This window comes from Lynx rufus, unplaced genomic scaffold, assembly GCF_022079265.1.
Source record: "Lynx rufus isolate CCGP_SWC_20201006 ecotype Redwood Valley unplaced genomic scaffold, mLynRuf1.p SCAF_6, whole genome shotgun sequence".
NCBI lineage: Eukaryota > Metazoa > Chordata > Mammalia > Carnivora > Felidae > Lynx > Lynx rufus.
The window spans coordinates 41,103,808-41,127,267 of NW_025814878.1; the positions used below are offsets into that span (position 1 = coordinate 41,103,808).

Genomic DNA, 23,460 nt, shown 5'->3' on the forward strand with positions numbered 1-23,460 from the left:
TACTTTACGTAAGAAGGTTCAAAATTGAACCGCAAAAAAGGTGATTCTAAGAGTTTCTCCATTTCCTTGTTTTCTGTTACTTACTGATATGTCCATGAACAAAAGGGACAAATAAAAAGACTGCCATTACTATTTTAAACCTACAAATCAGTGCATGCGTTCTTACTGTAAACTTTGAGCTAAGCATATTTTCTGTTTTCAAGGAGGAAATCTGCAAGACTCAACTATGTGGAACGTCAGATAATTTACTCTTAACTTCCCTGGAAGTAGATAATTTTCTTACGCTGAAATATAAACTGTGGAATATGTTTCAAGTACTCTGTGCTCCTGTTACCACCTGAGAACTTAACTAAAATAACTATAGCAAGTTTATGTTTTTAAGTTTGGTATTTAAGTATCAGAAGTTGGCTTTTGTTCCAAATGTTTAAAATAGGATTAGACAACAAAAAGGTATGTAGCAGAGAAAGTACTTCTTTCAATTCAAACACTACTTTATAAGTGATGCATGGTCCAAATAAACAGCTCTCTTCAAAGATTTCAAAACTGTTGCACACACATTTAATGTAATCCAACAATGAAGAAAGACACTACAGATAAATCATAATTATGATGTTTATTTAGCAAAATAAACTTAAAGTTTTCTATTAAAAAAACATAAGAATCATATCCAAACTTTAGCTTCCCCCATCTTCTTTGGTATTGAAATCAATGTTCGGGGTATAAAATATTTTATTCTGAAGTTGAGTCACTGGGTCTATAACAGTTTTTCATATAAGGAAAATAGAAAATTAAATTGCCTGTAACTGTCTTATTTGTTGAACAACAAATGGATGCATTATGTGTGCGCAGAGACCAACATCAAGGAAATATTCATTCACTGATGTGTTTTCTACAGAAAAATATATTTCAATTTTTTAATGATCATCTGTCATCATTTTATTATGTTGTCCGAATAGTAATCCAATATGCAGATCCTGCTGTCACTTCCCTGATGAACTACCCTCCAAGGAAGTGAACACTGCCATCCCAGGACTTAGCAATACTTATTTTTCAACATGATTCCACCATTAAAATTTTTCTGAATTTCTCATTATTGTGGGCTTCAGTCTTTGCCATAAAATAGTATCTGGAAACTGCTAAACATCATTAAATTAATATTAATAAAACCCAAATCTATCTAAATCTTTTTCTCTCAAGAAAAAATATCACTTAAAATCAGACTTGTTGTTTCTTCTAAGGGTAGTATTATATGCATTGCTAACTTAGCCAAGCCAGTTACTTCCAGAAACACCATGGGACAACCAAGCTACTCTTCTTCCTCTGATAAACCTTTGCCTTTCCAATTCCTATTTCTCCATATCCCTGCTTTCTTGTATGAAAAAATCTTCCCCTTAATTTGTTAAAATGAATCTGAGATAAAAATTCCAGTAACAAACTAGGGCAATTTTTTTTTTTTTTTTTTTTTGCATAGACTCTTGTGACCACACAACGATCCGGCAACGCATGGCTTTAGCGCTAACACTGTGACTGGGAACAGGACGAGTACAACCACAGTAAAATACAGCTGTCTATGAGAAGGACTGCGTAAAGGCATCTTTGGCCATGCAGGCTCTGGGCCCTCTGGAAATAAGTCAGCTGCATTGCCAACATGACAAAGAAAATAGCGATGTTCAGGATCAGGAATAGTTTGGTGTACGAAGCGGAAGGGGCTCTGCTGCGAGTTGTCATCATCCGCGTCTGTCCAAACCGGCCTTTCATCAAGCCCCCGTTTTTGTGTTTCTCATACGTTACATCTGCAAAATCTAAAAGGTCTTTCATCTCTTCATCTTCATCTATGGGCAGTTCTTTCTGTGCTAGAATCTGAGCTTTCTGTCGAATCTTTTTTTCATTGACCTCAATCTGTGCAAAAATATCAGGGACTGCGTCCACAAATTTATAGCGTTTGCCTGCCCTTCGGTTTTTCTTTGACTTGCTCTGCTGCTGCTGCTGCTGCGATATGGCAAAAATCCTATCAATGGCCTCCTCCGTCTGCCTCTTGTCTGAAAATCTCAGCAGGCGCTCAGCGGTCTTCCTAAAGCTAGCTGTGTTCCGGACTCGGGACAGGATCTGCTTCTCCAGCAGCTGGAACACTGGCTTAAAATGCTGCAGGTTCTGTTCCACAATAGCAGCGTAGTCCTTCACCTCGGGCACAGTGGTGCTCTTGATGGCTGAACTCCGGTCGAACAGAATTTTCTGACGATCTGCAATGACCTGTGCAAAGGCAGACTGTCCCGTGGTCTCTCCTGTCCAAAGGTAAGTGGCGTAGGCATGCTGGCTGGTGGCTACGAACACATCCAGTTGCTGGGAGTCCCCGTGGATGCTGAAACTCTGAACATCTACAGACGGCCCTATAAAGAGGTAAGCGGTCCTGGTGATGGGACTCCGGAGGTGCATGGTGACATTCACGTAGTTTGTCCCGTTGTAGGGATAGCCCCGAGGGTATGTCACTGAAGCAAAGGTTGCTTTCTCACTGTAGCCGGTATCATCCATCCAGTACATTTTGTACAGACCATCCCGTTGCCTGATAAAGGCCCCGTGGACCCCATCTACCACTGTTTCCTCAAAGGGAACATCCACATTGTGGAAGAAGCTTGCGGCGGTCTCCAAGGGGCTGTCCTCTCCCAGGTGTATTTGGTCCACGAGGAGAAGGAGCTGTGGATGAAGGAGGATCAGATTCCTCTGCACGCTCCTCAGATTAAGCTGGGGGTTATAAGCTCCCACACCTTCCCCTCGGATGAAAACCACTCCATTTTTCTCCACTGCTGCAACCACTCTCCCCTGGCAGCTGGCGGCCAGGTCATGCTTGTATTTAGACCATTTCGATGAGCAGTCTTCCGTGACCTGACCCTCCCAGGGAGAAAAGCAGCTCTTTGACACAGCTGGGGAAAACATCAAAACATTGTTGAAGAAGGTGTACTTTGGCCCATAGAGAGCCTCAGTGATGAAAGGCACACCATTGGGAGCAAAAGTAAATGAGTTTTGATCAGGATGCTCGTGCCCGGCATTAAAATTTCTCCATCCTTTGATCCAATCTTTGTATTTGTTTCTGTGGACAATGTCATATATTGCACGGCCCCCCAGTTTTCCTGACTTGAAGGAAAGAAACGATCTGTTGATTTCTGCAGGCAGGGCACTTCCGTAAGTCACAACACCCCAGTCTTCAAAATAATGCAACGTAGGGGTGCCAAAATCCGGAGGAGGAACAGATTTCAAGCTGGCATCATACCTGAAAGGATTCATTTTTAAACAATGAAATGGGTTTCTGGTGGAAGTTAAATAACACATCAGGACTGTGATGCCACTTTGTGACGTGGCTGGAGGAAACAACACAATGCTCCCCAGAGGGCCGGCAGTGTATTCTGTATTCGGGACATTTCCGGAAACACCCGTGGATAAGCATGCACAGGGGAGCACCCTTGCTGAACGGGAGAGGAGTACTTCACACCGTGGGATCCTTGGGCTTGAGCCTGAAATGGCTGCTGCTGTTCATACTACAGGGACGTTCTTCACGTAACGATTTCAGAACTGCCATCCAAATGACCAGGGCTCACAGAATTAAGTTCCCATCTAAACTAGTCCAGGGGTGCCTATTCTAGAGAACCCCGTGTTAGGATCTAGACTCTAACAAGCCTCAAGTTGTTAGGAAGTACTGTTCTGTCATGGCTGATATTACTGAAAGTTTGGTAGAGTACTTTCACCTTCTAAAAAAATAGATTTAAATAGAATTGAATTTCACACACTAGATAAAATTTACTACCAATACCACACGTAAGAATGTAAGTGGATGACAGGCGCCTGGGTGGCGCAGCCGGTTAAGTATCTGACTCTGGATCTCAGCTCACGTCACGATCTCATGGTTCATGAGTTCGAGCCCCACATCGGGCTCTGTGCTGATGGGGTGGAGCCTGCTCAGGATTCTGTCTTTCCTTCTCTCTGCGCCTCCCCCGCTTGTGTGCACTCTCTCTCAAAATAAATAAATAAACTTAAAAAAATTAAAACAAAACAAATGCAAGTGGATGAAATTCAAGAAACTATTAATACCAGGAGATTTATAATTGTGGCTACTAGTACCTACCCACACTCACAGGTTTTGTTTTAATCTGCAGATGATGTCATGCATTTTGGACAATAAATGGCCTCTCATTTTTTTATTTATGACAAATGCTTATTGTCAAATTTATACAATAATTAACATTAAACTTTCACAGTGATTAAGAACACAGGTTTGTGGCTCAGAGAGGCCCCCAAAGTAATCATAAACAAGACTGTTTGCTTTTGATGATTTGAGATAACATTTCTGACAGGTCTGGATGATTTACTGCTCAAGGGAAGAAAGGCAGGCCTAGATTATTAGCTCTTAGATACTTTTCTCTGAAATGAATCAATCACCAATGGTAGAGTTAATCTTACTGGTGTTTGGTTTTGGCCGTTTTGTCTCTTGTTCTAGAATCTCAGGCCATCAGAAATTGTGTCTCTTTTCAGGTCTAGTTAATAATGTTGACTTAATTATTGTGATTTAACAAATCCAGATATAAAACAAATTGGTAATACTTCTCTGACTTTGGTCACTTTGCATATTCCTATAAATGGCAGAATTTGAACCAAGTGAGATTTAGCATCAATCTGACTCCTAGAGTCAGCTTTATAGGGCTCTCCTGGTCATATATTTAGGGTAAGTGAAATCATATCAAATTACTATTTTATCTGTGACAACAGTCTTTTAGAATGCTGGTTAAAGGATAACCAGTTTTAACTTTATTAATGTCTTTGTCCTCTCTTAATTTTTTAAGTTAAAAAAAAATAATGAAGAGAAGTAGAGCAAACCACAGAAGCTGATCTTGGAGTTGAATACACATTTCAATAGCTTGAAAAGACATCAAGGATTAATGATTAACCAGTTCCCTGTAATTTTTATTTTAATTTATTGGATGCCAACAATATACTTGGCAGAACTTTAAACAGGAGGCCCTGGCTTCTCTTTCTGGGCTTAAAAGATTAAGGCAAAAAAAATTACATGGTTCTTTTATTATCAAAGTGAAACTGTCAAATACTGTCAAACACTTTTAAATAGTTTTGAAAATTTAGTAACAGCTTTGCTATTAGAAGATTATAATGCTCCATTTACTAAAACAAAACATTTTACTACCTTTATTTATTTATTTCTTTGGTGTGATTGTCGGAGTAAATCCCAGTCTAAATTTTGTGCTTTTCTCTTTATATGATTTCAAAAATGATGGAAATCAAAACATGCACATCTATTAAATATGTGAACCTAAGACATCTCCCAGTATGAGAAAATCAAAAACCGCAAACAGGGGCGCCTGGGTGGCGCAGTCGGTTAAGCGTCCGACTTCAGCCAGGTCACGATCTCGCGGTCCGTGAGTTCGAGCCCCGCGTCGGGCTCTGGGCTGATGGCTCAGAGCCTGGAGCCTGTTTCCGATTCTGTGTCTCCCTCTCTCTCTGCCCCTCCCCCGTTCATGCTCTGTCTCTCTCTGTCCCAAAAATAAATAAACGTTGAAAAAAAAAATTAAAAAAAAAAAAAAACCGCAAACAGTGATGAGATCTTACATGTAAGGAACTGTTTCTAAATGTTTCTAGCAGTGTCAAAGGCTGTGATATGAATTGAAGCTGCAAGGCGGGAGGGGGCATGGAGAAAGGGTTACAAAGTACTTTAGATAGTTGTTCTTTTTAATTGCAATAAACTAGCACCCTGTATCCCCAGGGCCCAATTCCCCCCTCCCCGCCCCCCTAGACAGCCCCACGTGTCATACCAGAGAAATTCCGTGTGAAGAGTGCACCAACGCTGGCCTTTGGATGGTGTTCCTGGACCTTCCACCACACGGTTCCTCCTGATTTGGTCAGCCAGCCAGTTACCACTGCCATTACGCATGACAAATTTATCCAGGAACACTAATTGGCTTTCTGGACCATAAAACCAGTTGTAATTGGAGTCTGCAATAGCCACAGTTCTTTGAAACCCTGGGGTAAGAGGTTTGACAGAATTAAGATAAATGTAAAACTGCATATTCCCATGAAGATCTAAACAATGATTTTCAATGCTGGTTGCAAATTAGAATCAATTCTGTATCCTGGATTAAAAAACCAAAAACACAATGTCCAGGCTTTACTCCAGCCCAGTTAATCAGAATCCCTCTGAAGCCCTTCCACAAATCTTGTGTACAAGTTTGTGTCTGTTATGTGGCAGCTTATTATTGGTAACAGAAGTGCCATAGTTCCTAATGCGTATGTATACGGCCCCCTTCCTCATTTTCCAGTGTCCGTGCTACGTGTAATTATATTTGCGTAGACACACAGGCTATCTATCCTCTGGTGCATGGTGAGCTGCAGAACCTGGAATGAACATCAGCTCTCCTACCAACTCAACCCACGTTCCATGCCAAGATAATGACAGAAGGTGCCTCAATCTTGCATCCAATAAAGTGGAAGTGATAAGGTTTAAGGGAGAAACTCCATTTCTATAGGAAGAAAACAATTCCCATGGAAGAGCCTGCTAATACATACTGCTGGAAGTTAGAAAATGCAAAGATCATACAGGAATAGGTCAGCAAAACAAAAGCAGGTAAGACTGGATATGATCCAGGTGTTCTTGAAGAATGGGAGGCAACTCTGAGCCAGACAGGAATAATCGGTACTAGAACAGACATTGTAGAGGGAACAAAAAGAGAAATGCTGTTGAGAACAGGCTGACTTTTAACACATAATCCCTTCTAAAAAGATGCCATGACTGTATTTACATAATTTACAGCTAGTATTTTCACTTCTACCAGCTTCGTAGATGCTACTGCAAATAAATCTTATGATAAAATGTGACTTCTGAATCTTCTATTAATCTGTGAATTCCCTGAAAGCAGATGATATGCTTTATTTGTCTTTGAATCCCCTGCCTTATACAATGCCTGGCATGTAGATGTTTAATAAAGATTTGCTGGATTAATTGGCACAAATACATGCATCTTTCTCTTAGAGGTATTTATACTGTCTTCCAGTTTAGGATGCAGTCAGGGACACAGCTCACAGCAGTGATGTGGCTGGCTGTTAGATCTCAGCTCAAATTACAAAGCAGTGAGACCTCTTCAAGATCCCTTGCTTTAGATGGCCTTTGTTTATCAAGATAAACTACAAAACAGACCTCTCCTCTAAGAATATGCAGTGAAACAATAGGGTTCTGAATGTTAAGTCTCAACTAAACTTTAAGAATCTTAGGGTTCTTTTGCTCTGTAATGTTTTCTAGATAACTAATCCAATAATGGAAGTACTATTCAGTTCATGTGTAAACAACCAGAGCAAAAGATTTAAAGACTGGATTATTTACTAGAGGTCTAGAATCACCACCTAAAAATTGCATTTCACTGGGGTAAAAAAAATCCCCATCCTGACGAAAATCTACATCCTAAACTTTTTCAAACATCTTAGTCTTGTTTAGAAATGAGAGTTATAAGGCTGTCCTAGAAATGAATGCGTTCTTGAATCAAATACATCTGTTTTTAGAGCCAGTTCTCTTAGAAGCCTAAGCTACATAGCAACACAGAATTTAGAAGTTTTATAGCAATTCATTTTTTTTTTGACTTTTCAAATGTTTATTTATTTTTGAGTCATACACAGAGAGAGAGAGACACAGCATGAGCAGGGGAAGGGCAGAAAGAGAGAGAGCGAGCGAGCGAGAGACAGAATGCAAAGCAGGCTCTAGGCTCTGAGCTGTCAGCACAGAGTCCAACGTGAGGCTCGAACTCACAGACCGTGAGATCATGACCTGAGCCGAAGTCAGACCTGACTGAGTCACCCGGGTGCCCTTACAGCAATTCATTTTTTTATTTTTTATGTAATTTTTTTCAATAAACTGTTTAAACAAAACACCAAAGCTCCAGCAAATACATAGGTGTAATCTTTCATTTTGAATATATATATAGTTCAGAAATAAAAACTAAAAACTAAAAAATGAAAGAGATTCAAGTTATGATCATACGTCAAGGAAAATTACCACGTAATCATAAATGTTTATATTTTGTGAAGATTCATGAAAAGTAATTTGTATACGTACCCAAGTTTTACATCTACAAAAATAAAAGTACTATGGGGGCTATGAATTGCATCTGATCCATTATGCTCCAAGTTTTAGAGTGTGTAAATCACAAATCCTCGCATTAATTCCCGAAATGTTCTGGTGATAACATAACTCTTGAATTCTTTATTTTTCTGACAAGTCTAACCTCAATATGACTCAAACCTCACATTTCTTCTCCTCATCTAGCCCATTTTCATAATCAGAAACAAACATAATAGCTAATGCTTTCCCACTTTCCCACTTCTGATTCCTCACTGTACCTGGTAGGATGGTTCTATACATAAACGCAAAGTGTTGTTTCAGCCATGGGTGGCCAAAGTGGTTGATATCAAAGTGCCTCTGAACGAGAAACATATACTGGAAGAGGGATCGAGTGGTGTAGCTGCCATAGGCAACTCCTTCATAGAGGGAGCCATCCGTCACCTCTCGGAGCAGGACCAGAGACTTCTCCATGATGGTCAGAACTTGTTTGGTCCATAAGTATGCTTCTTGGAGATACCCTGAAGAATGAAAACACACGGATACAATCACTATGGCTCTAATAAAGCATAAACAAAATTTGGCAAAATGATAGCCGAATAAAACCCTCTGAGTCATCTGGCTAGTTTATATTACAAATGGCATTTTGCAAAACTCATTTGTCAACATTACAAACAGCATTCTGCTAATCTAGGTTTGGGTCGGGTCCATGATGTGGGTTAAAAAGTTCTTGAATACAAGTCCCTTATTAAATGAAGATAAACCTTGAAATGAGTACCGCTGTTAAATAAACTGAAACCTCATCACATCTAAGATAACTTTATGTCTATACGTAAAGATCTTGTATATTGAGATTTAATTCAATTTTTCTAAATTAAAAAAAAAAATTATTTGTTTTTGAGAGAGACAGAGCGTGAGCGGGGGAGGGGCAGAGAGAGAGGGAGACACAGAGTCCGAAGCAGGTTCCAGGCCCTGAGCTGTCAGCACAGAGTCCAACGTGGGGCTCGAACTCACGAGCTGTGAGATCATGACCTGAGTCGAAGTCGGACATTCAACGGACTGAGCCCCTCGGGCACTCCTTCAAGTTTTTTAAAAACTACTACTTGAAAATATTTTTGAAGCTTAATACTTCATACAACTTGCACCATTATTTTATAGGATTTTTAATAAGCTGCAAATACGATAAAGCCTAAGCAGATAGTCTTCAGTTTGTCCTGTCATTAAAGACAGTTTCTCATTCTTCATGTGCTTTTAGATTCCAGAGGATCTCAAAAGGCAGCACAGCGGGGTAGAGAGACCATTGGAGTGACAATCTAATGGTAAAAATAATCAACTTGGAGTTCTGAACCTACCTAAAATGAGGTCCAAAATTTGGTTCAAGCGCTCAAGCTGTCACATTTTTCAATTTCTGCAACTGAAAATTAAAGGCCTACAAACTTTATAAAATTCTTTTGACTCAAAAATGCTAGTTTTCTATAATTCTTGCAAGGCTAGCATTTTGGTAACAGTAACAACTCACATTTCTAAAACATTTGTAATCTCCACAGCACTGAACACAATCTTACTTAATCCTTTTAACAATTCAATTAGGCATTGTTACTCCAAAATTACAGAAAGCTTGCCTTGTTCAAGACCTCTGACACATGACTAAAAGTGAACAGGACTTTGATCTGAACCTAGGTCTTTAGATTTCAGGTTTGTTTTGTTTGCTTATATTTAAAACATAGAACCAGTGAGGATAAAATTAAGCTCATTGCCTCCTGATGTGGATGGAGTTTTGTGGCTTCACCCCCACAGACATGTGTGTGATCACCAGTGCCAAACACTGCCACAGCTTACTGCATGTGCTGGGGGTGAGGGCTTCCAGGGGCCCAGGGACCACCGACCCCAGCCTAAATCCAAGGTCCCAGGCTATGCAGGACCGGGCTCCCATCTCATGAGGGCAGCACTGTTCTCAGGCTCAGCTTTTGCAGAGGTGACTGTTAATTGTACATTGACTCCTCCTATCCAGCTCTACACCTGACATGCCAGTCTTCTGGAGAGTTTTCAGTTTCCATTCTCTAATCATTAGGGTTTAAAATTCCAGGGGTGTCCGGGTGGCTCAGTCAGTTGAGCATCCAACTTCGGCTCAGGTCATGATCTCACAGTTCGAGGACTGCTGGAGCCCCACGTCAGGGGCAAAATACGCCAGCACGGAGCCTGCTTCGGATTCTCTGTCTCCCTCTCTCTCTGCCCCTCCCCTGCTTGCGTGCCCTCTCTCAAAAATAAACAAACATTAAAAAAATAAAAATTCCAGTCATCATCTTTTTCTTCTCCATATCTACCATCTCCAACCAGACACTAATGTGATGCTTAAAATCAGGCCTGCTAACTTACTGCTCCCTGATATTGCATTACCTAGCTTTTCCTTATTTTTTCCTTACAACAACCTTGTTCAGGAGATATGAGGCAATGTCTACCTTTGTGAACTTCAAATCTGTCAATATGAGGTGCTGGGATTGTTATTGATGCTATGCTCTGTGTTTATCTACCATCCATATAGACCTTGCCTGGAATGTGCTTCATTATTTTCATTATCCATACCCTGTCAATCTTTCAAAGTTCTATGAACCTTCTCTAACCCACCTAAAGAAGACTGTTTTCCTGAATTCAAACTTAATACACTCAATTGATATTTAACCATAGCTTCATAGTACCTCTTACTTTATTCTCTGTTGCTATTATAACTATTGCATAATCACTTAAACATTTCACATCTATCTTCTTTGCAACTGATGTGTAAACTGCTTATGTGTGATCTTGCGGTCCCTGTGCACCGAGTTCTGATTCTCCCACTTTTGAGATTTTATGTGAGTCTGCTGAGAACTACTGATACACTAAGCTACCTAGTCAGTATCTACGAGGCTGGTCTGGAGGACGCAGGATTGTTGAACCAGCCTGTGAGGTAGCCCCTAAAGGTAGTGGGTATGCCAACAAAGCCAGGACTGTAAGCCTGATTATTAACTGAGATGTGCAGGGCCAGAGATTTCACCTCTTCGTCTGTCCAATCATCTCATAAATGTGTACACTGCTGGGGCACCTGAAAGCCTCAGTCGGTTAAGCCTCCGACTTCGGCTCAAGTCATGATCTCACAGTTTGTGAGTTCAAGCCCCGCATCGGGCTCTCTACTATCAGCACAGAGCCCACTTCAGATCCTCTGTGCCCTTCTCCTCTGCCCCTCCCCAGCTGTCTCTCTCTCTCAAAAATAAATAAACTTAAAAAAAAAAAAAGGCGTACACTGCCTATGTGGGGGTTCTGTAAGACTGTATCCCATAGTTCTGAGCAACCAGAACTGTAATCACAAAATAAATGCACAATGAAAACTCCTGCCAGGGGAGAACTACACATTTTGATCCAATCTGAACCAGTATTTTCGATGCCTGCATACTTTCTGGAACAATTTTATCTACCACAAAGAATGAAGAAGTAAGCTCTCTTCCTGCTACTAAAGAACTAAACATTTATATAAAGAAATAACACTATATTGGGCTAAAACCAAGGACCCGGGCTGAGACCTAGCTCATCTTGGGTTCCTTCCACCATTTCATGATGATGTCATTCCACAGGCATTGGGATTTATAAATACTTTGAAGGTTTGCATTTTAATCTTTCATTTTTTTAATTAATTAATTAATTAATTTGCATTTTCATCTTTTAAATCTTGTTTGTTTTTGTAAGAGTAGGGGACAAAGGGAGCTAGGATGAAACTCTACCCTCTTAAAGCTTTCCTTAAATTACTACAAACTGAATCTCTATTCCAAGAGAGGCAACAAAATGTAATGGAAAGAGAGTGAACTTTGAGTTTGGCCAGAACTAGGTCCAAATCCCAGCTACCTTATATGGCTAGTGCGATAATTAAATAAAACAGGGACAAGGATTAGCACGTGTCATATGCTTAGGCAATGTTAGTTTCTTTTCCTCTAAGACTAATTAAAAGTGATGGCTGGTTGGTAAGACAAGGGAGAAAGCTAGACTTGAGGAAATCTGATGTTGGATAATCTACAAAATGCATACTAAATCTCATGGGGAAGTAGTCAAGAGTTCTGTTAGATTTGCCTATTCCAAGTATATATTTAGTATCCTACTAATTCACTGTGATCTTAGGGCTGCTTTTCTTAAATACAGTCTTATTTAATCATTTGTAGACTTTCACAGGTGTTGTAATTAAGTCAGAATTATAGAAGCAAAGAAAATGTAATATCAGCAATTACATAATACGTTAATGCAAAGTAGCTATGTGATCCACAAAAGTCACTTCCAAGTTTGAGCTAAATGATCTAGATTGGTTGTTTCAATTCTTTAGAGAAAAAAAATAGTGTTGTAATGATAGACATCTATTTGCAAAGAACAGTCATTTCAAATAATAAACCACCCACTTAGGTTTTAAAAAGATGAACATATGGGAAGGGAGAAAAATAAAAAGGGAGAGAGAGAAGGAAATCACAAGAGACTCTTAAAGACAGGGAACAAACTGAGGGTTGAAGGAGAGACGTACGTGGGAGACGGGTAAGATGGGTGACGGGTATTATGGAAGACAGCACTGGGTGTTATGTTTAAGTGCTGAATCACTAGGTTCTACTCCTGAAACCAATATTATACTGCATGTTAACTAACTACAATTTAAATACAAATTTGAATGAATGAATGAATGAATGAATAAAACTAAAAACTCCATTTATCCAGGATGGCTGTCTTCACTGTCAAAATTCTCTGGGAAAATGAATTTTCACCACTGACGGTGTGCTGTAAGGATATGGCTTGGCACAATCAGAAGCCTTACTTAAATAACCTGCAGGCTAATATAACTAGCAGAAATGAGGAAAGAGATGTGTCTCAATTCTCTAAGGGATATCCTAGGTATTACTTCATCTCATGAACTTAGTTGGGATCTGACTATGAACATATATACTAAGGCTAGGTACAAAAATGCTCTGCTTTCAAGGCAACTGTGACTGATATTGGCTTGGGCATCCCCTCGATTGTGTCCACACGCACCTTGATTCATCAGAACTAGGCTTCCCGTGAGCAAGGCCATGCAGTTGGTGGGTTGGTGATTGTGGAGGTACTGAAATCCCCATCCTCTTCGGTATGAAGTTTCATACATATATCCCGAGACATTGGCAATCACTTCAAGAAACTTCTCCTGCTGTGTCTTACTCAAGTAGTTGTACAAGAAGTCATAGGCAGTGGCAAAACCAACCAGGGAGTGAGCAAGCGGGACTTCATCCCAAGGAGCGTCTTTCACCAGCCTGCAGAGGAAAATCAACCACGTGACTGAGTGCAAGGGTCTTAGAGCGTTCATCCCACTTTTCAAGTATCTGTTTCTTAGAAGGAAAGGGCACCACTGAAGACACAGTCCAAGAGGTTTAGTGCCTCACAATTAGCTTCCTTCCACAGTAGACACAAGCATAAGGCTTGTCTCATGGGAAAATTACAGAACAAATGATTTTTTTTCTCTCAGATTTCTGGCAACATCAAGATGTTGAGAATTTTTACTTTTGACTTTTTACTTTCGACGAGAGGTAGAAGGATATGGTCAAAGAGATCTAAAGCATATAACATGTAGTGGCAGGGCAAAATTCTCAGGAGTACCCATTTCACCAATACTCACCCTCCCCTTTTTACCTGTGTAAGAGGTTCTCAGTTTTATTCTTAGGGCTTTCTTGCCAAACCAGTGGAACATGTACATCCCATCTTATTTCCCATAGGCAGGTCAAGGTGAAGGTATCACAGCCTATGAAATCTAGTTAAAGTGAGTGAAATGAACTGATTCTAACTCAGATTTCTACATCTTGTTCTTTCTCTTAAGATGAACTGCACTGCCTCTAGGTCCTTTGAGTAATAACTTCCAGAGAAATGTAAAAGCTGACCTGTGAAATATGAAACCGTCACTTTCTAGGAAGCCAACTTTCTGCTTAACTTGCTACATTATTCTGCAAGTGTTTTAATACTGTGTGGCCCGCATTACAGAGGAAGCTTTTTAAAAGGGATCTTTCACAATCACAATTCTACGGAACTATCCAGAAAGCCCAAACCATCTCAAGATGTATGTGACTAATCTCTAGGAGAAGGACACAAGTGAAGGAAGTGCTGTACGGTTGGGAGGTTGAAGAAAATTCTCGATTGGGGATTAAATGAAAGCTTAATATTTCTATGCCAGGAACCTCCTGACCTCTTGGCAATCTGGTGAAGCCTCAGCCTCTTTCTCAACGCTCTAAAATTCATAAGATAGAATACGTAGGGATATAAGGAAAACTATTACTTTGACATCTAACTATTAATAGAGAGTTTTTAAAAATTGTGATCTCTGTGCTTCTTTATTACGGCACTAAAAACCAAGATTTAACAGTAGAGATAGGAACTACCATAATTTATAAGTCGTGATGAGCATAAGCAAGAGTGTCTACAATACCTATAATGGGACACGAAAATATCTCTCTGCAACAAAGTCACAAGTTCTCCCAATATTACTATAGCGGTTACCTATGTCCATCATTTGGAAGAAATGCTAAATTTCAGTTAGAGTCCATGAAAACTAAGATGCAGTATTTCTCCCATGCAAACCCCAGAGATTCCAGGACAAGGATACTTGAAAATGTTCTGAAAGGGGCACCTGAGCAGCTCCGTCAGCTGAGCGGCCAACTCTTGATTTCAGCTCAGGTCATGATCCCAAGATGATGGGTTCAAGCCCCACATCAGGCTCTGGGCTGACCATGGAGCCTGCTTAAGATTCTCTCTCTCTTCACACACACAAAAATGTCCTGAGAGACCACTTCCTCTAGACTATAGCCTTCTTTTAGGAGTTTGTATGAAAGACATGATCTTATGCTGGAGAGGATGTGGAGAAACGGGAACCCTCTTGCACTGTTGGTGGGAATGCAAACTGGTGCAGCCACTCTGGAAAACAGTGTGGAGGTTCCTCAGAAAATTAAAAATAGACCTACCCTATGACCCAGCAATAGCACTGCTAGGAATTTACCCAAGGGATACAGGAGTACTGATGCATAGGGGCACTTGTACCCTAATGTTTATAGCAGCACTCTCAACAATAGCCAAATTGTGGAAAGAGCCTAAATGTCCATCAACTGATGAATGGATAAAGAAATTGTGGTTTATATACACAATGGAGTACCACATGGCAATGAGAAAGAACGAAATATGGCCCTTTGTAGCAATGTGGATGGAACTGGAGAGTATGATGCTAAGTGAAATAAGCCATACAGAGAAAGACAGATACCATATGTTTTCACTCTTAACAGAAACCCATGGGGGAGGGGAAGGAAAAAAAAAAAGAGGTTAGAGTGGGAGAGAGCCAAAGCATAAGAGACTCTTAAAAACTGAGAACAAACTGAGGGTTGATGGGGGGTGGGAGGGAGGGGCGGGTGGGTGATGGGTATTGAGGAGGGCACCTTTTGGGATGAGCACTGGGTGTTGTATGGAAACCAATTTGACAATAAATTTCATATATTGAAAAAAAAAAAAAGACATGATCTTAATGTTGCCTTCTATGGTCACCCTGCAGAATTCCAACTAACAGTATCTCATTTCCCTTTGTCACTTTTTTTGTCCTCTTAGCATTTGTGTATGTATACATGTATGTATGTGTGATTGTGTATGTACATGTACATGTATATGTATGTATACATATACATATGTATATGTATCCTCTACCAGGTGTTAAGTTCTACAAGTGCAGGGTTTTATTTTTGCCTCTACTGTATTCACTATAGGATCCTTAAGCCTACAACAGTGTCTGACACACCGCAGATACTCAGTAAACATTTTTGGAAAAAAAGGAAAAAAGAAGGAACAGGCCTACAAAACCACGCCACACTGTTAACAGTGTGAAGAGTATGAATGAACCCTCCACTTCCAGGGAAAACAACTTATCCTGCAAGCTCACTGTTAGGGAGTTAGGAACACAGTCTTCACTGACTCCTGGTGGTTGCTAAGCAAGCCAGGCAGAGAGTCCAGGCCATTTGTTTCCCAGCCCATGTCTCTGCACCATGTCACGATGCATCTATTAACGACAGCATACGTACCTGGCCATGGTAGAGCTGACATCAGTGAACCGCTACCATCGCCCCAATCCTGACACATCTGATTGACCAGGGAACTTATTTTCGTAGATCAAAGAACACTTATTATTATAATTCTCATCCTTCAGGAAGTATTATTATGCAATTTATGAAATTAGGCAAACTATGAAATCCCCAAGATGCCCCCATATACTTGCTTATTCCAGGCAGTTCCCAACTCAACAAAATGCTAGTATACTGACTTTGAAAAAAAGCTGATACCATCCGGCTCATCACTGTATCATTATGAAATCTGACCTGTAAGAGTTATATTTCTAAAAGGTTATCTAAATACTTTACCAATACAATTTGACCCAGCCACAGATTCAAAGTGCAATGATGGGAGAGAGCATATTTTACTATCATGGAAACCAAAGGAAATTTGCTTCTAGCACATGGATAGCCGCAAAGTAACTATCTGATTCAATGTGACTCTCACTACTGGTCAGCAAATCTACTGGAAAAGTTGGTTAAGTGGTGAATCATTAAAAAAAAAAGATACAGGTATTAATTTATGAATTTTACTTCAGCTTAACATATCCGTATGTACATACATTCATTAATCTTTTGAAGGTGAGATAAAAGCCTTTTTTAAAAAAAAAATGTGAGGGGTGCCTGGATGGCTCAGTTGGTTGGGCGACCGACTTCGGCTCAGGTCATGATCTCACAGTCTGTGAGTTCGAGCCCCGCATCGGGCTCTGTGCTGACAGCTTGGAGCCTGGAGCCTGTTTCAGATTCTGTGTCTCCCTCTCTCTCTGACCCTCCCCTGTTCATGCTCTGTCTCTCTATGTCTCAAAAATAAATAAACGTCAAATAAAAAAAAAATTTTTTTTTAATTAAAAAAATAAGTAAATAAATAAAAAATAAAAAAATGTGAGTCTAAAGATTGGTTTCATTGTTCTTTCCTGCAAAGAACACACACAACACATCATCATAATTGCAAGCTTTAGTTTCTTTATAATATAGAAATCAAAGATATTTGTGAAGGAATGCAGAATCCTTCCAGATTTGCATGTTTTTCCCTAACCTTTTACAAATCTCATCCACAGTAAATTATATGATAGCAATCTTTTACAGTAAGTCATTCCAAAGCATTTTAGTTTTAGAAACACTAAGTTTTTTCTTTTTGAACTCCTACTTACTCACACAATATTAAAATTGTGTAACTAAAGTATTGATGGCATTGGCATAAAGTCATTTGAGAATACAACTGGTATTTGCAAAAACACTTCACTCTGCTGGTGGGAACAGAGATGAATGGACATAGCAGAGGACAGCTGACCAACCTTGACATTCAGCATTTTGTGAGAGTTGCTGCCAGATGACACAAGGAATGGAGGCTAATTTCACTGGCGAGTCAGTTAAGAGGAGGGTTAGAAAAATGTTTACTGTAGCCCTCTTTTTATAAACTATACCTTCTTCCCTTACAGGCCATTCTTAAAGTAAGGTCCATGGATCTCCAGGGCCTTAGAGACTCTTTGAGGGAATCCTCAAGTAAAAATTAGTTTCCCGATAATACAAATACGTTATATGCTGACATTTGCACTGATGGTGCCACAGCACTTACAGGTTAAAAACACTGGCACCTTAAGCAAGAGTCCAGCAGAGGTACCAAACTGCTCTAGCAATCCTTGCCTGATTCTGCATACTGTCATGAACTCTAAGCTACACACACAGACACACACACAAGCCAGTTTTACTTAAGAATATTCTTGATAAAGGGGGCACCTGGGTGGCTCAGTCAGTTAAGTGTTTGACTTAGGCTCAGGTCACGATCCCACAATTTGCAAGTTTGAGCCCCGCTTTGGGCTCTGTGCTGACAGCTTGGAGCCTGCTTGGGATTCTCTGTCTCCCCCGCTCTCTGCCTCTCCCCTGCTTGTGCTCTCTCTCCCTCCCTCAAAAATAAATAAACATTAAAAAAAATTAAAAAAAGAATATCCTTGATAAAGTGTGAAGATTATTAATTTTATCAAATCTCAAATCTTTGAGTATATCTCTTTTCCATATTCTGTGTGATGAAATGAAAACTATGTAAAAAGCACAGTGGACACCAAAGTCAGTAACTATCACAATGAAAAGAAACTATGCATTAAGAGCTGAAGTAGCTCCTTTTTTTTTTTTCCATGAAACATCATTTTTATGTGAGAAAATGACAAACTGACAAATTGCAATTATTTAGACTTAGGTATTTAAGTGGAAGTTTTCTTTAAGATGAAGAAGCCTGCCGGCTCAAAGAAAATTGAAAGCCTTTGCTGGCTCCAATGACTAAATTGGAGCTTCCAAGAGAAAATAAGAATTTTAGAAAACGTGTATCTACTGCCATGTGCTTAAGAGTTTACCAGTACATAAAAGTTTTTCTGATGAGGTCAGTAATAACAAATGTGATTTATTTTTATACTGTATAACTAAATACATCAACACTTGGAAGACTGGAATAACTCAGCAAGCAAACATTCAAAATAAAAAAGGCAAGGTATTATAAAACCATGCACAGATAAAAGATCCCCTGGACGTGCAAAATCTACCAATGGATTATTCTACTAATTAAAAGATGGGAGTTCATTAACATGGCTTCAGATCCCATACTTTTATGAATCAGAGTCCATTTAAAACCAACTTTTGGGGCGCCTGGGTGGCGCAGTCAGTTAAGCGTCCGACTTCAGCCAGGTCACGATCTCACGGTCCGTGAGTTCGAGCCCCGCGTCAGGCTCTGGGCTGATGGCTTGGAGCCTGGAGCCTGTTTCCGATTCTGTGTCTCCCTCTCTCTCTGCCCCTCCCCCGTTCATGCTCTGTCTCTCTCTGTCCCAAAAATAAATAAAAAACGTTGAAAAAAGAAAATTTAAAAAAATAAAAAAAAACCCAACTTTTATGCAACTCCTACTTGTCAAGTTCTAGTATAGAATCAAAGAATATCCATAATTTTCTGAAAAGATTCTTAAAAACTCTGTCCTTTTCAAGCCCATATTGATATCAAGTGGTTGTGTTTTCTTCATATATAGAAACCAAAACACCACACTGTGACAGACTGAATACAGTAGACATGCAAAATCTGCAAGAATGAGCAACCAAGATCTCTTTTGTGCTAAATGCTTTGTTTTAAAAAAGTATAGTTATTTCTTCCTAAAATTATGTTAATGTTAATACAAAATGGACCTCTCACCCTAAAAGGAAAAAAAATGAACCTTTAAAATGAACGCATACATATTTTAAATATCTTTCAGCTTTAATTTTTAATATAGTAAATATCAATAGGTATAGTCTTCACAAAGCTCTTTGATGTTTTCATTAATTTTTAAGAGTGTAAAAGAGTTCTGACTCTAAAAAGTTTTTAAAAAGCTGCCTAGACCACTTTCAGAGATAAGTTTAAGTGAATTTATGTGAAACAGAAGGATATGAACACAAAAATGAACTATTAATGGCCTAGGTTGGGGGTATGGTGTTGGTGAGGAGAGGAATAGAGGTTATCAAGATGTGCTGCTTCCATGAATCAAGATGGCTACAAAAGGAAGAAAAGTGGCATAAAAATCTTTCCAAAATGCAATAGCTTCATTGATCCAAATTTTTATAATAGTTTTATATGAACAGACTGCCTCCATTATCATAAACGCCTTTTGAACCATCTATTATGTACAGAGTACACAGTGGGCATTCTAAGCAGTCATACTTAAAATTGGACAGTTTACTTGATAAAACGAGTAAAAAGAAGCTTAATAATAATATTGGCATCTATTTTTATTTCTATAGATTTATGATCAAATGACTGTATTTAAATTTTTTTCTTATAGCTCTAATAGATACATAGTCTTTCAAAATAACCATCTGTGAAAAGATTAACATTTAGTATTACAAGGTTCACAGAATACTCTACTTTTATGTTATTTCATTTACACAAACACTGTTAAGGTAAATGCTTGGAATAACAGAAGTTTGGTGTTTAAAATCTAAGAGGGGTCAAAAAATCACTGGTATTTAAATGAATCAATAGTATAGAAAAAATAAATACTAGAAACAATGGGACAACTCCTAACTCCCTTTACAATGTTATTATGGTTATTAGTCCTGTTTTCTAGCACATTTTACAGCCTAACAATTTTATGTCATACTTTTCCATATGTAACTATATCTTGAAGGTCATGATTTGATCCATGGTATAGGCAAATTCATACATTTTTATAAGCATGTTTAAATGAAGCTCTACTGCTTGTTTAGCTTTTACAAAAAGCAGAACTCAAAAACAATCCTTTTTCTCATTTTGAGGTAACATTTAGTTTTATTAACCTATAAAATATTTAGTAAATTCATACAGAAGATTCATGTTAAAAAATCTGGCTTAGGGGCTTTCAGGTGGCTCAGTTGGTTAAGCATCCAACTTCGGCTCAGGTCACGATCTCACAGTTCACGAGTTTGAGCCCCCTGTCAGGCTCTGTGCTGACCCCTCAGAGCCTGGAGCCTGCTTTAGATTCTTTGCCCCTCCCCCGCTCCTGCTCTGTCTGTCTGTCTCTCTCTCTCTCAAAAATAAACATTAAAAAAATTTTCTTTTTATGTTAACAAAATCTGGTTTTAGACTTGATATTTATAGCAATATAAATTTAAGAAAAATGAAAGAAGCTTTAAAATAATTAGGAATTTAAATGTAGAACATAGCAATGAACACTTCAGAAATTATTCCCAAGGGTAAACTTTACAGGCTGGAGCAGTACCAACTTCACTTTTACCAGCTTCACGGCTGTTGTGTCTACTGTATATTAGACACACCTCTGCTTACTGTGTGCCCTGGGTCACACCACCCAAATATGCCAAAATAAGGTCAATTCTACCTTAAGATGTAAATTAGTCTATTCACTCTAAAAGCACCCTGAAGACAGTAATGTGATAGAAAGTCATTCAGTTTTCAATCAATTGCCTTTGTGTGCTTAGAAACACCTTCCAATAAGTTAGGAGAGTCATGTAGTACCACTGTTTTTAAAACATGACTAATGGCAGCTGTGATTCATCTTTTTTCCTTCCGTAAGTTAAACATGAAAACTAACTATGAATGTTAAATGTCAGTAATACATTAAATATTGTAAGTTATTCCTATAAAATTTAGCCAAAGGAAGTGGATTTCTAAGCCGTGTGGCCTTGCCTGTGAAGCACACTGGGGCCTCGACAGTGACTTTCCAAGGAGAGCAGAATAAACCTGGAATTTAGAGAGACTTGATGTGGGGGCCTCTGAGTGGGTGGCCAGGTATCCAAGGGGCATATTCAGCTAAATTCTGGCCTGCCTTGGTGTCCATATTCCAAGTGTTTGATCAGGTGGCTAAGAGTGGCATTTGCATCATCAAGCAAAATTCACTATTTATAACTGGGAGGAAACAGAGATGTTGTACTTCATATTAAGTGCATGGCATGTGCCAAGCCCTTTATGTACTTTATTTCATCTAATCTTCAAAACTCACATTAGGTATTACATGTCCATTTTATAAGCTATAAAAGTAGTATTTAGAGACAGGAAAATTACATGCTTAAGATCACACAGTTAAGTTAAATGGTGGAACCAAGAATGGCATCCAAGATCATCTGAATCTAGAATCATTTTACTTCTTAGTGAGGAAAAGCACAGTGCTTTCAAAGAAAGTCACCAAGTTTGCAATAAGAACTGGTCAGAAGAAAGTGCTAGAGTTAACAGACCTACCAAGAGCCAGGCAGAAGGGCACTTCGGCTGAAATACATTACAGGGTTCCAAGTCCTGCCATTTTCATGACACCAAGGCAGATACAAGGCAAGAAATGTGGGGAAAAAAGGCAGACGTTAGAAGAGATACTATGATTCTGTGTCCATATGGTTGCTCAACACCCACCCAAGGAACATGAGATACCAATCATGAGGAATGCCTGAAACAACTCTTTCTCTCTCCACAGACATCCACTGAGCCTGGGGCTCCCAATATTCTACTCCAGGTACGGTTGGTGAAGGGGATAGTGGGCCTGAACTTGCATGTTCAGAACCTTTAGCCCCTTAAGCAGGACAGGGCTACAATAAACAGAAATGGTCAGTGAGCTTCCTTTTTAACATCTACTTTATTCCCTACTTGGTAAAAAGTATTGCTGGAAGGAATATATATACATTAAGAGACCTTCAGGAAAAATATCTTATCACCCCTAAAAAATAAAAGACATTTTCTCCCACTATCTTTATTTCTATATTCATTAAATTACTAGATTCAGTACAGCAAAACATTACCACTTAATTTCATTTTAAAGATGAGAATTCAGTATCCCAAATTTTAAAATCTAAAATACAAAAATTTAGTTTAGGTTGGCTTCACTCAAGCAGAATATTGAGGAATCACTTATGTGAAAGCAGAAATTAAAGAGAATATTCTTTTTTACTTAAGAAAATATTCTAAATAATGTGTAGAGAAAATTAATTAATTTGAATGTCAAAATATACCAAGCTAAATGAATAGTGTTGTTAAATGGGAAAAGGCACTGCTATGCCATTATTCCAATGTTTAGTTCACTGACACAAGTCTTAACCAAACATCCAAGTGTGCCATCCAAGCACAATCTATTTAAATAGAATCAAATAGCTTTTATGATTGTAATCCCTTTTAGCTGACCAGTGGGCTAGTGTCCAGCCTGGGCTAGTGTCCAGCCTGAAAAGATAAGGGGGAGAAACATGATAGGCAAGATGATTCGAATTTGATAACAAGACCTCTGTTTCATTGGAATGGCAGAGCTCAAAGGACCCTAGTCCTTACCTATCAAATTCTAATGAAAAACTATCAAAGAACCCATTATAATGGAAAAACTGTGAAACCTACAAAGAATAGGAGAGAATAACACAGACTTGCCTATATTGTTCACAAAGTTTATTCGAATGATTTTTGCACATTTAAAAAAGTATCTTGGTATTTTATAAGTAGAAACACACTTATGTGTTACACACATACACATTTATACGTTAATGTAAAATATGTTTCAAAGGGTTCAGCAGGACAGCTTATTGCGTCATTGCTTCAATGACTATGCAAGCATACAATGATCATGTAAGAAACAATGCCTTAAAATCGTCAATTTGATTACAAAAATTAAGCATGCAAGAATAGCCAAGGAGGTCAATTAAAAGAACAATGATGGAGGGTAACTAGCTCTGCGGAGAAGAAAACATGCTCTAAAGCTTCACTAATCAAAACAGAGTGGTACTGACATATGAACAGAAAGACACACAAATGAAGCAAAACAGAAATGTGGAAATTTG

The 23,460-nt window shown here is 39.0% G+C and overlaps 1 protein-coding gene across 2 annotated transcripts in view; it reads right to left on the minus strand.

The window, feature by feature from the left end:
* Nucleotides 1-594: 594 nt before the first annotated feature.
* DSE (dermatan sulfate epimerase) overlaps nucleotides 595-23,460 on the minus strand; it is a 79,705-nt gene continuing 56,839 nt past the window's right edge. The window contains exons 3-6 of one of the 2 annotated variants that reach the window (XM_047102535.1): nucleotides 13,136-13,389; nucleotides 8,383-8,622; nucleotides 5,811-6,018; nucleotides 595-3,265 (exon numbers count right to left, since the gene is read on the minus strand). In XM_047102535.1, coding sequence (XP_046958491.1) covers nucleotides 1,516-3,265; nucleotides 5,811-6,018; nucleotides 8,383-8,622; nucleotides 13,136-13,389 — 2,452 coding nt within the window. In that variant the 3' untranslated portion in view covers nucleotides 595-1,515. Of the gene's footprint in view, nucleotides 3,266-5,810; nucleotides 6,019-8,382; nucleotides 8,623-13,135; nucleotides 13,390-23,460 lie in introns of those variants that run through there. The other variant, XM_047102536.1, reaches the window with a different exon arrangement.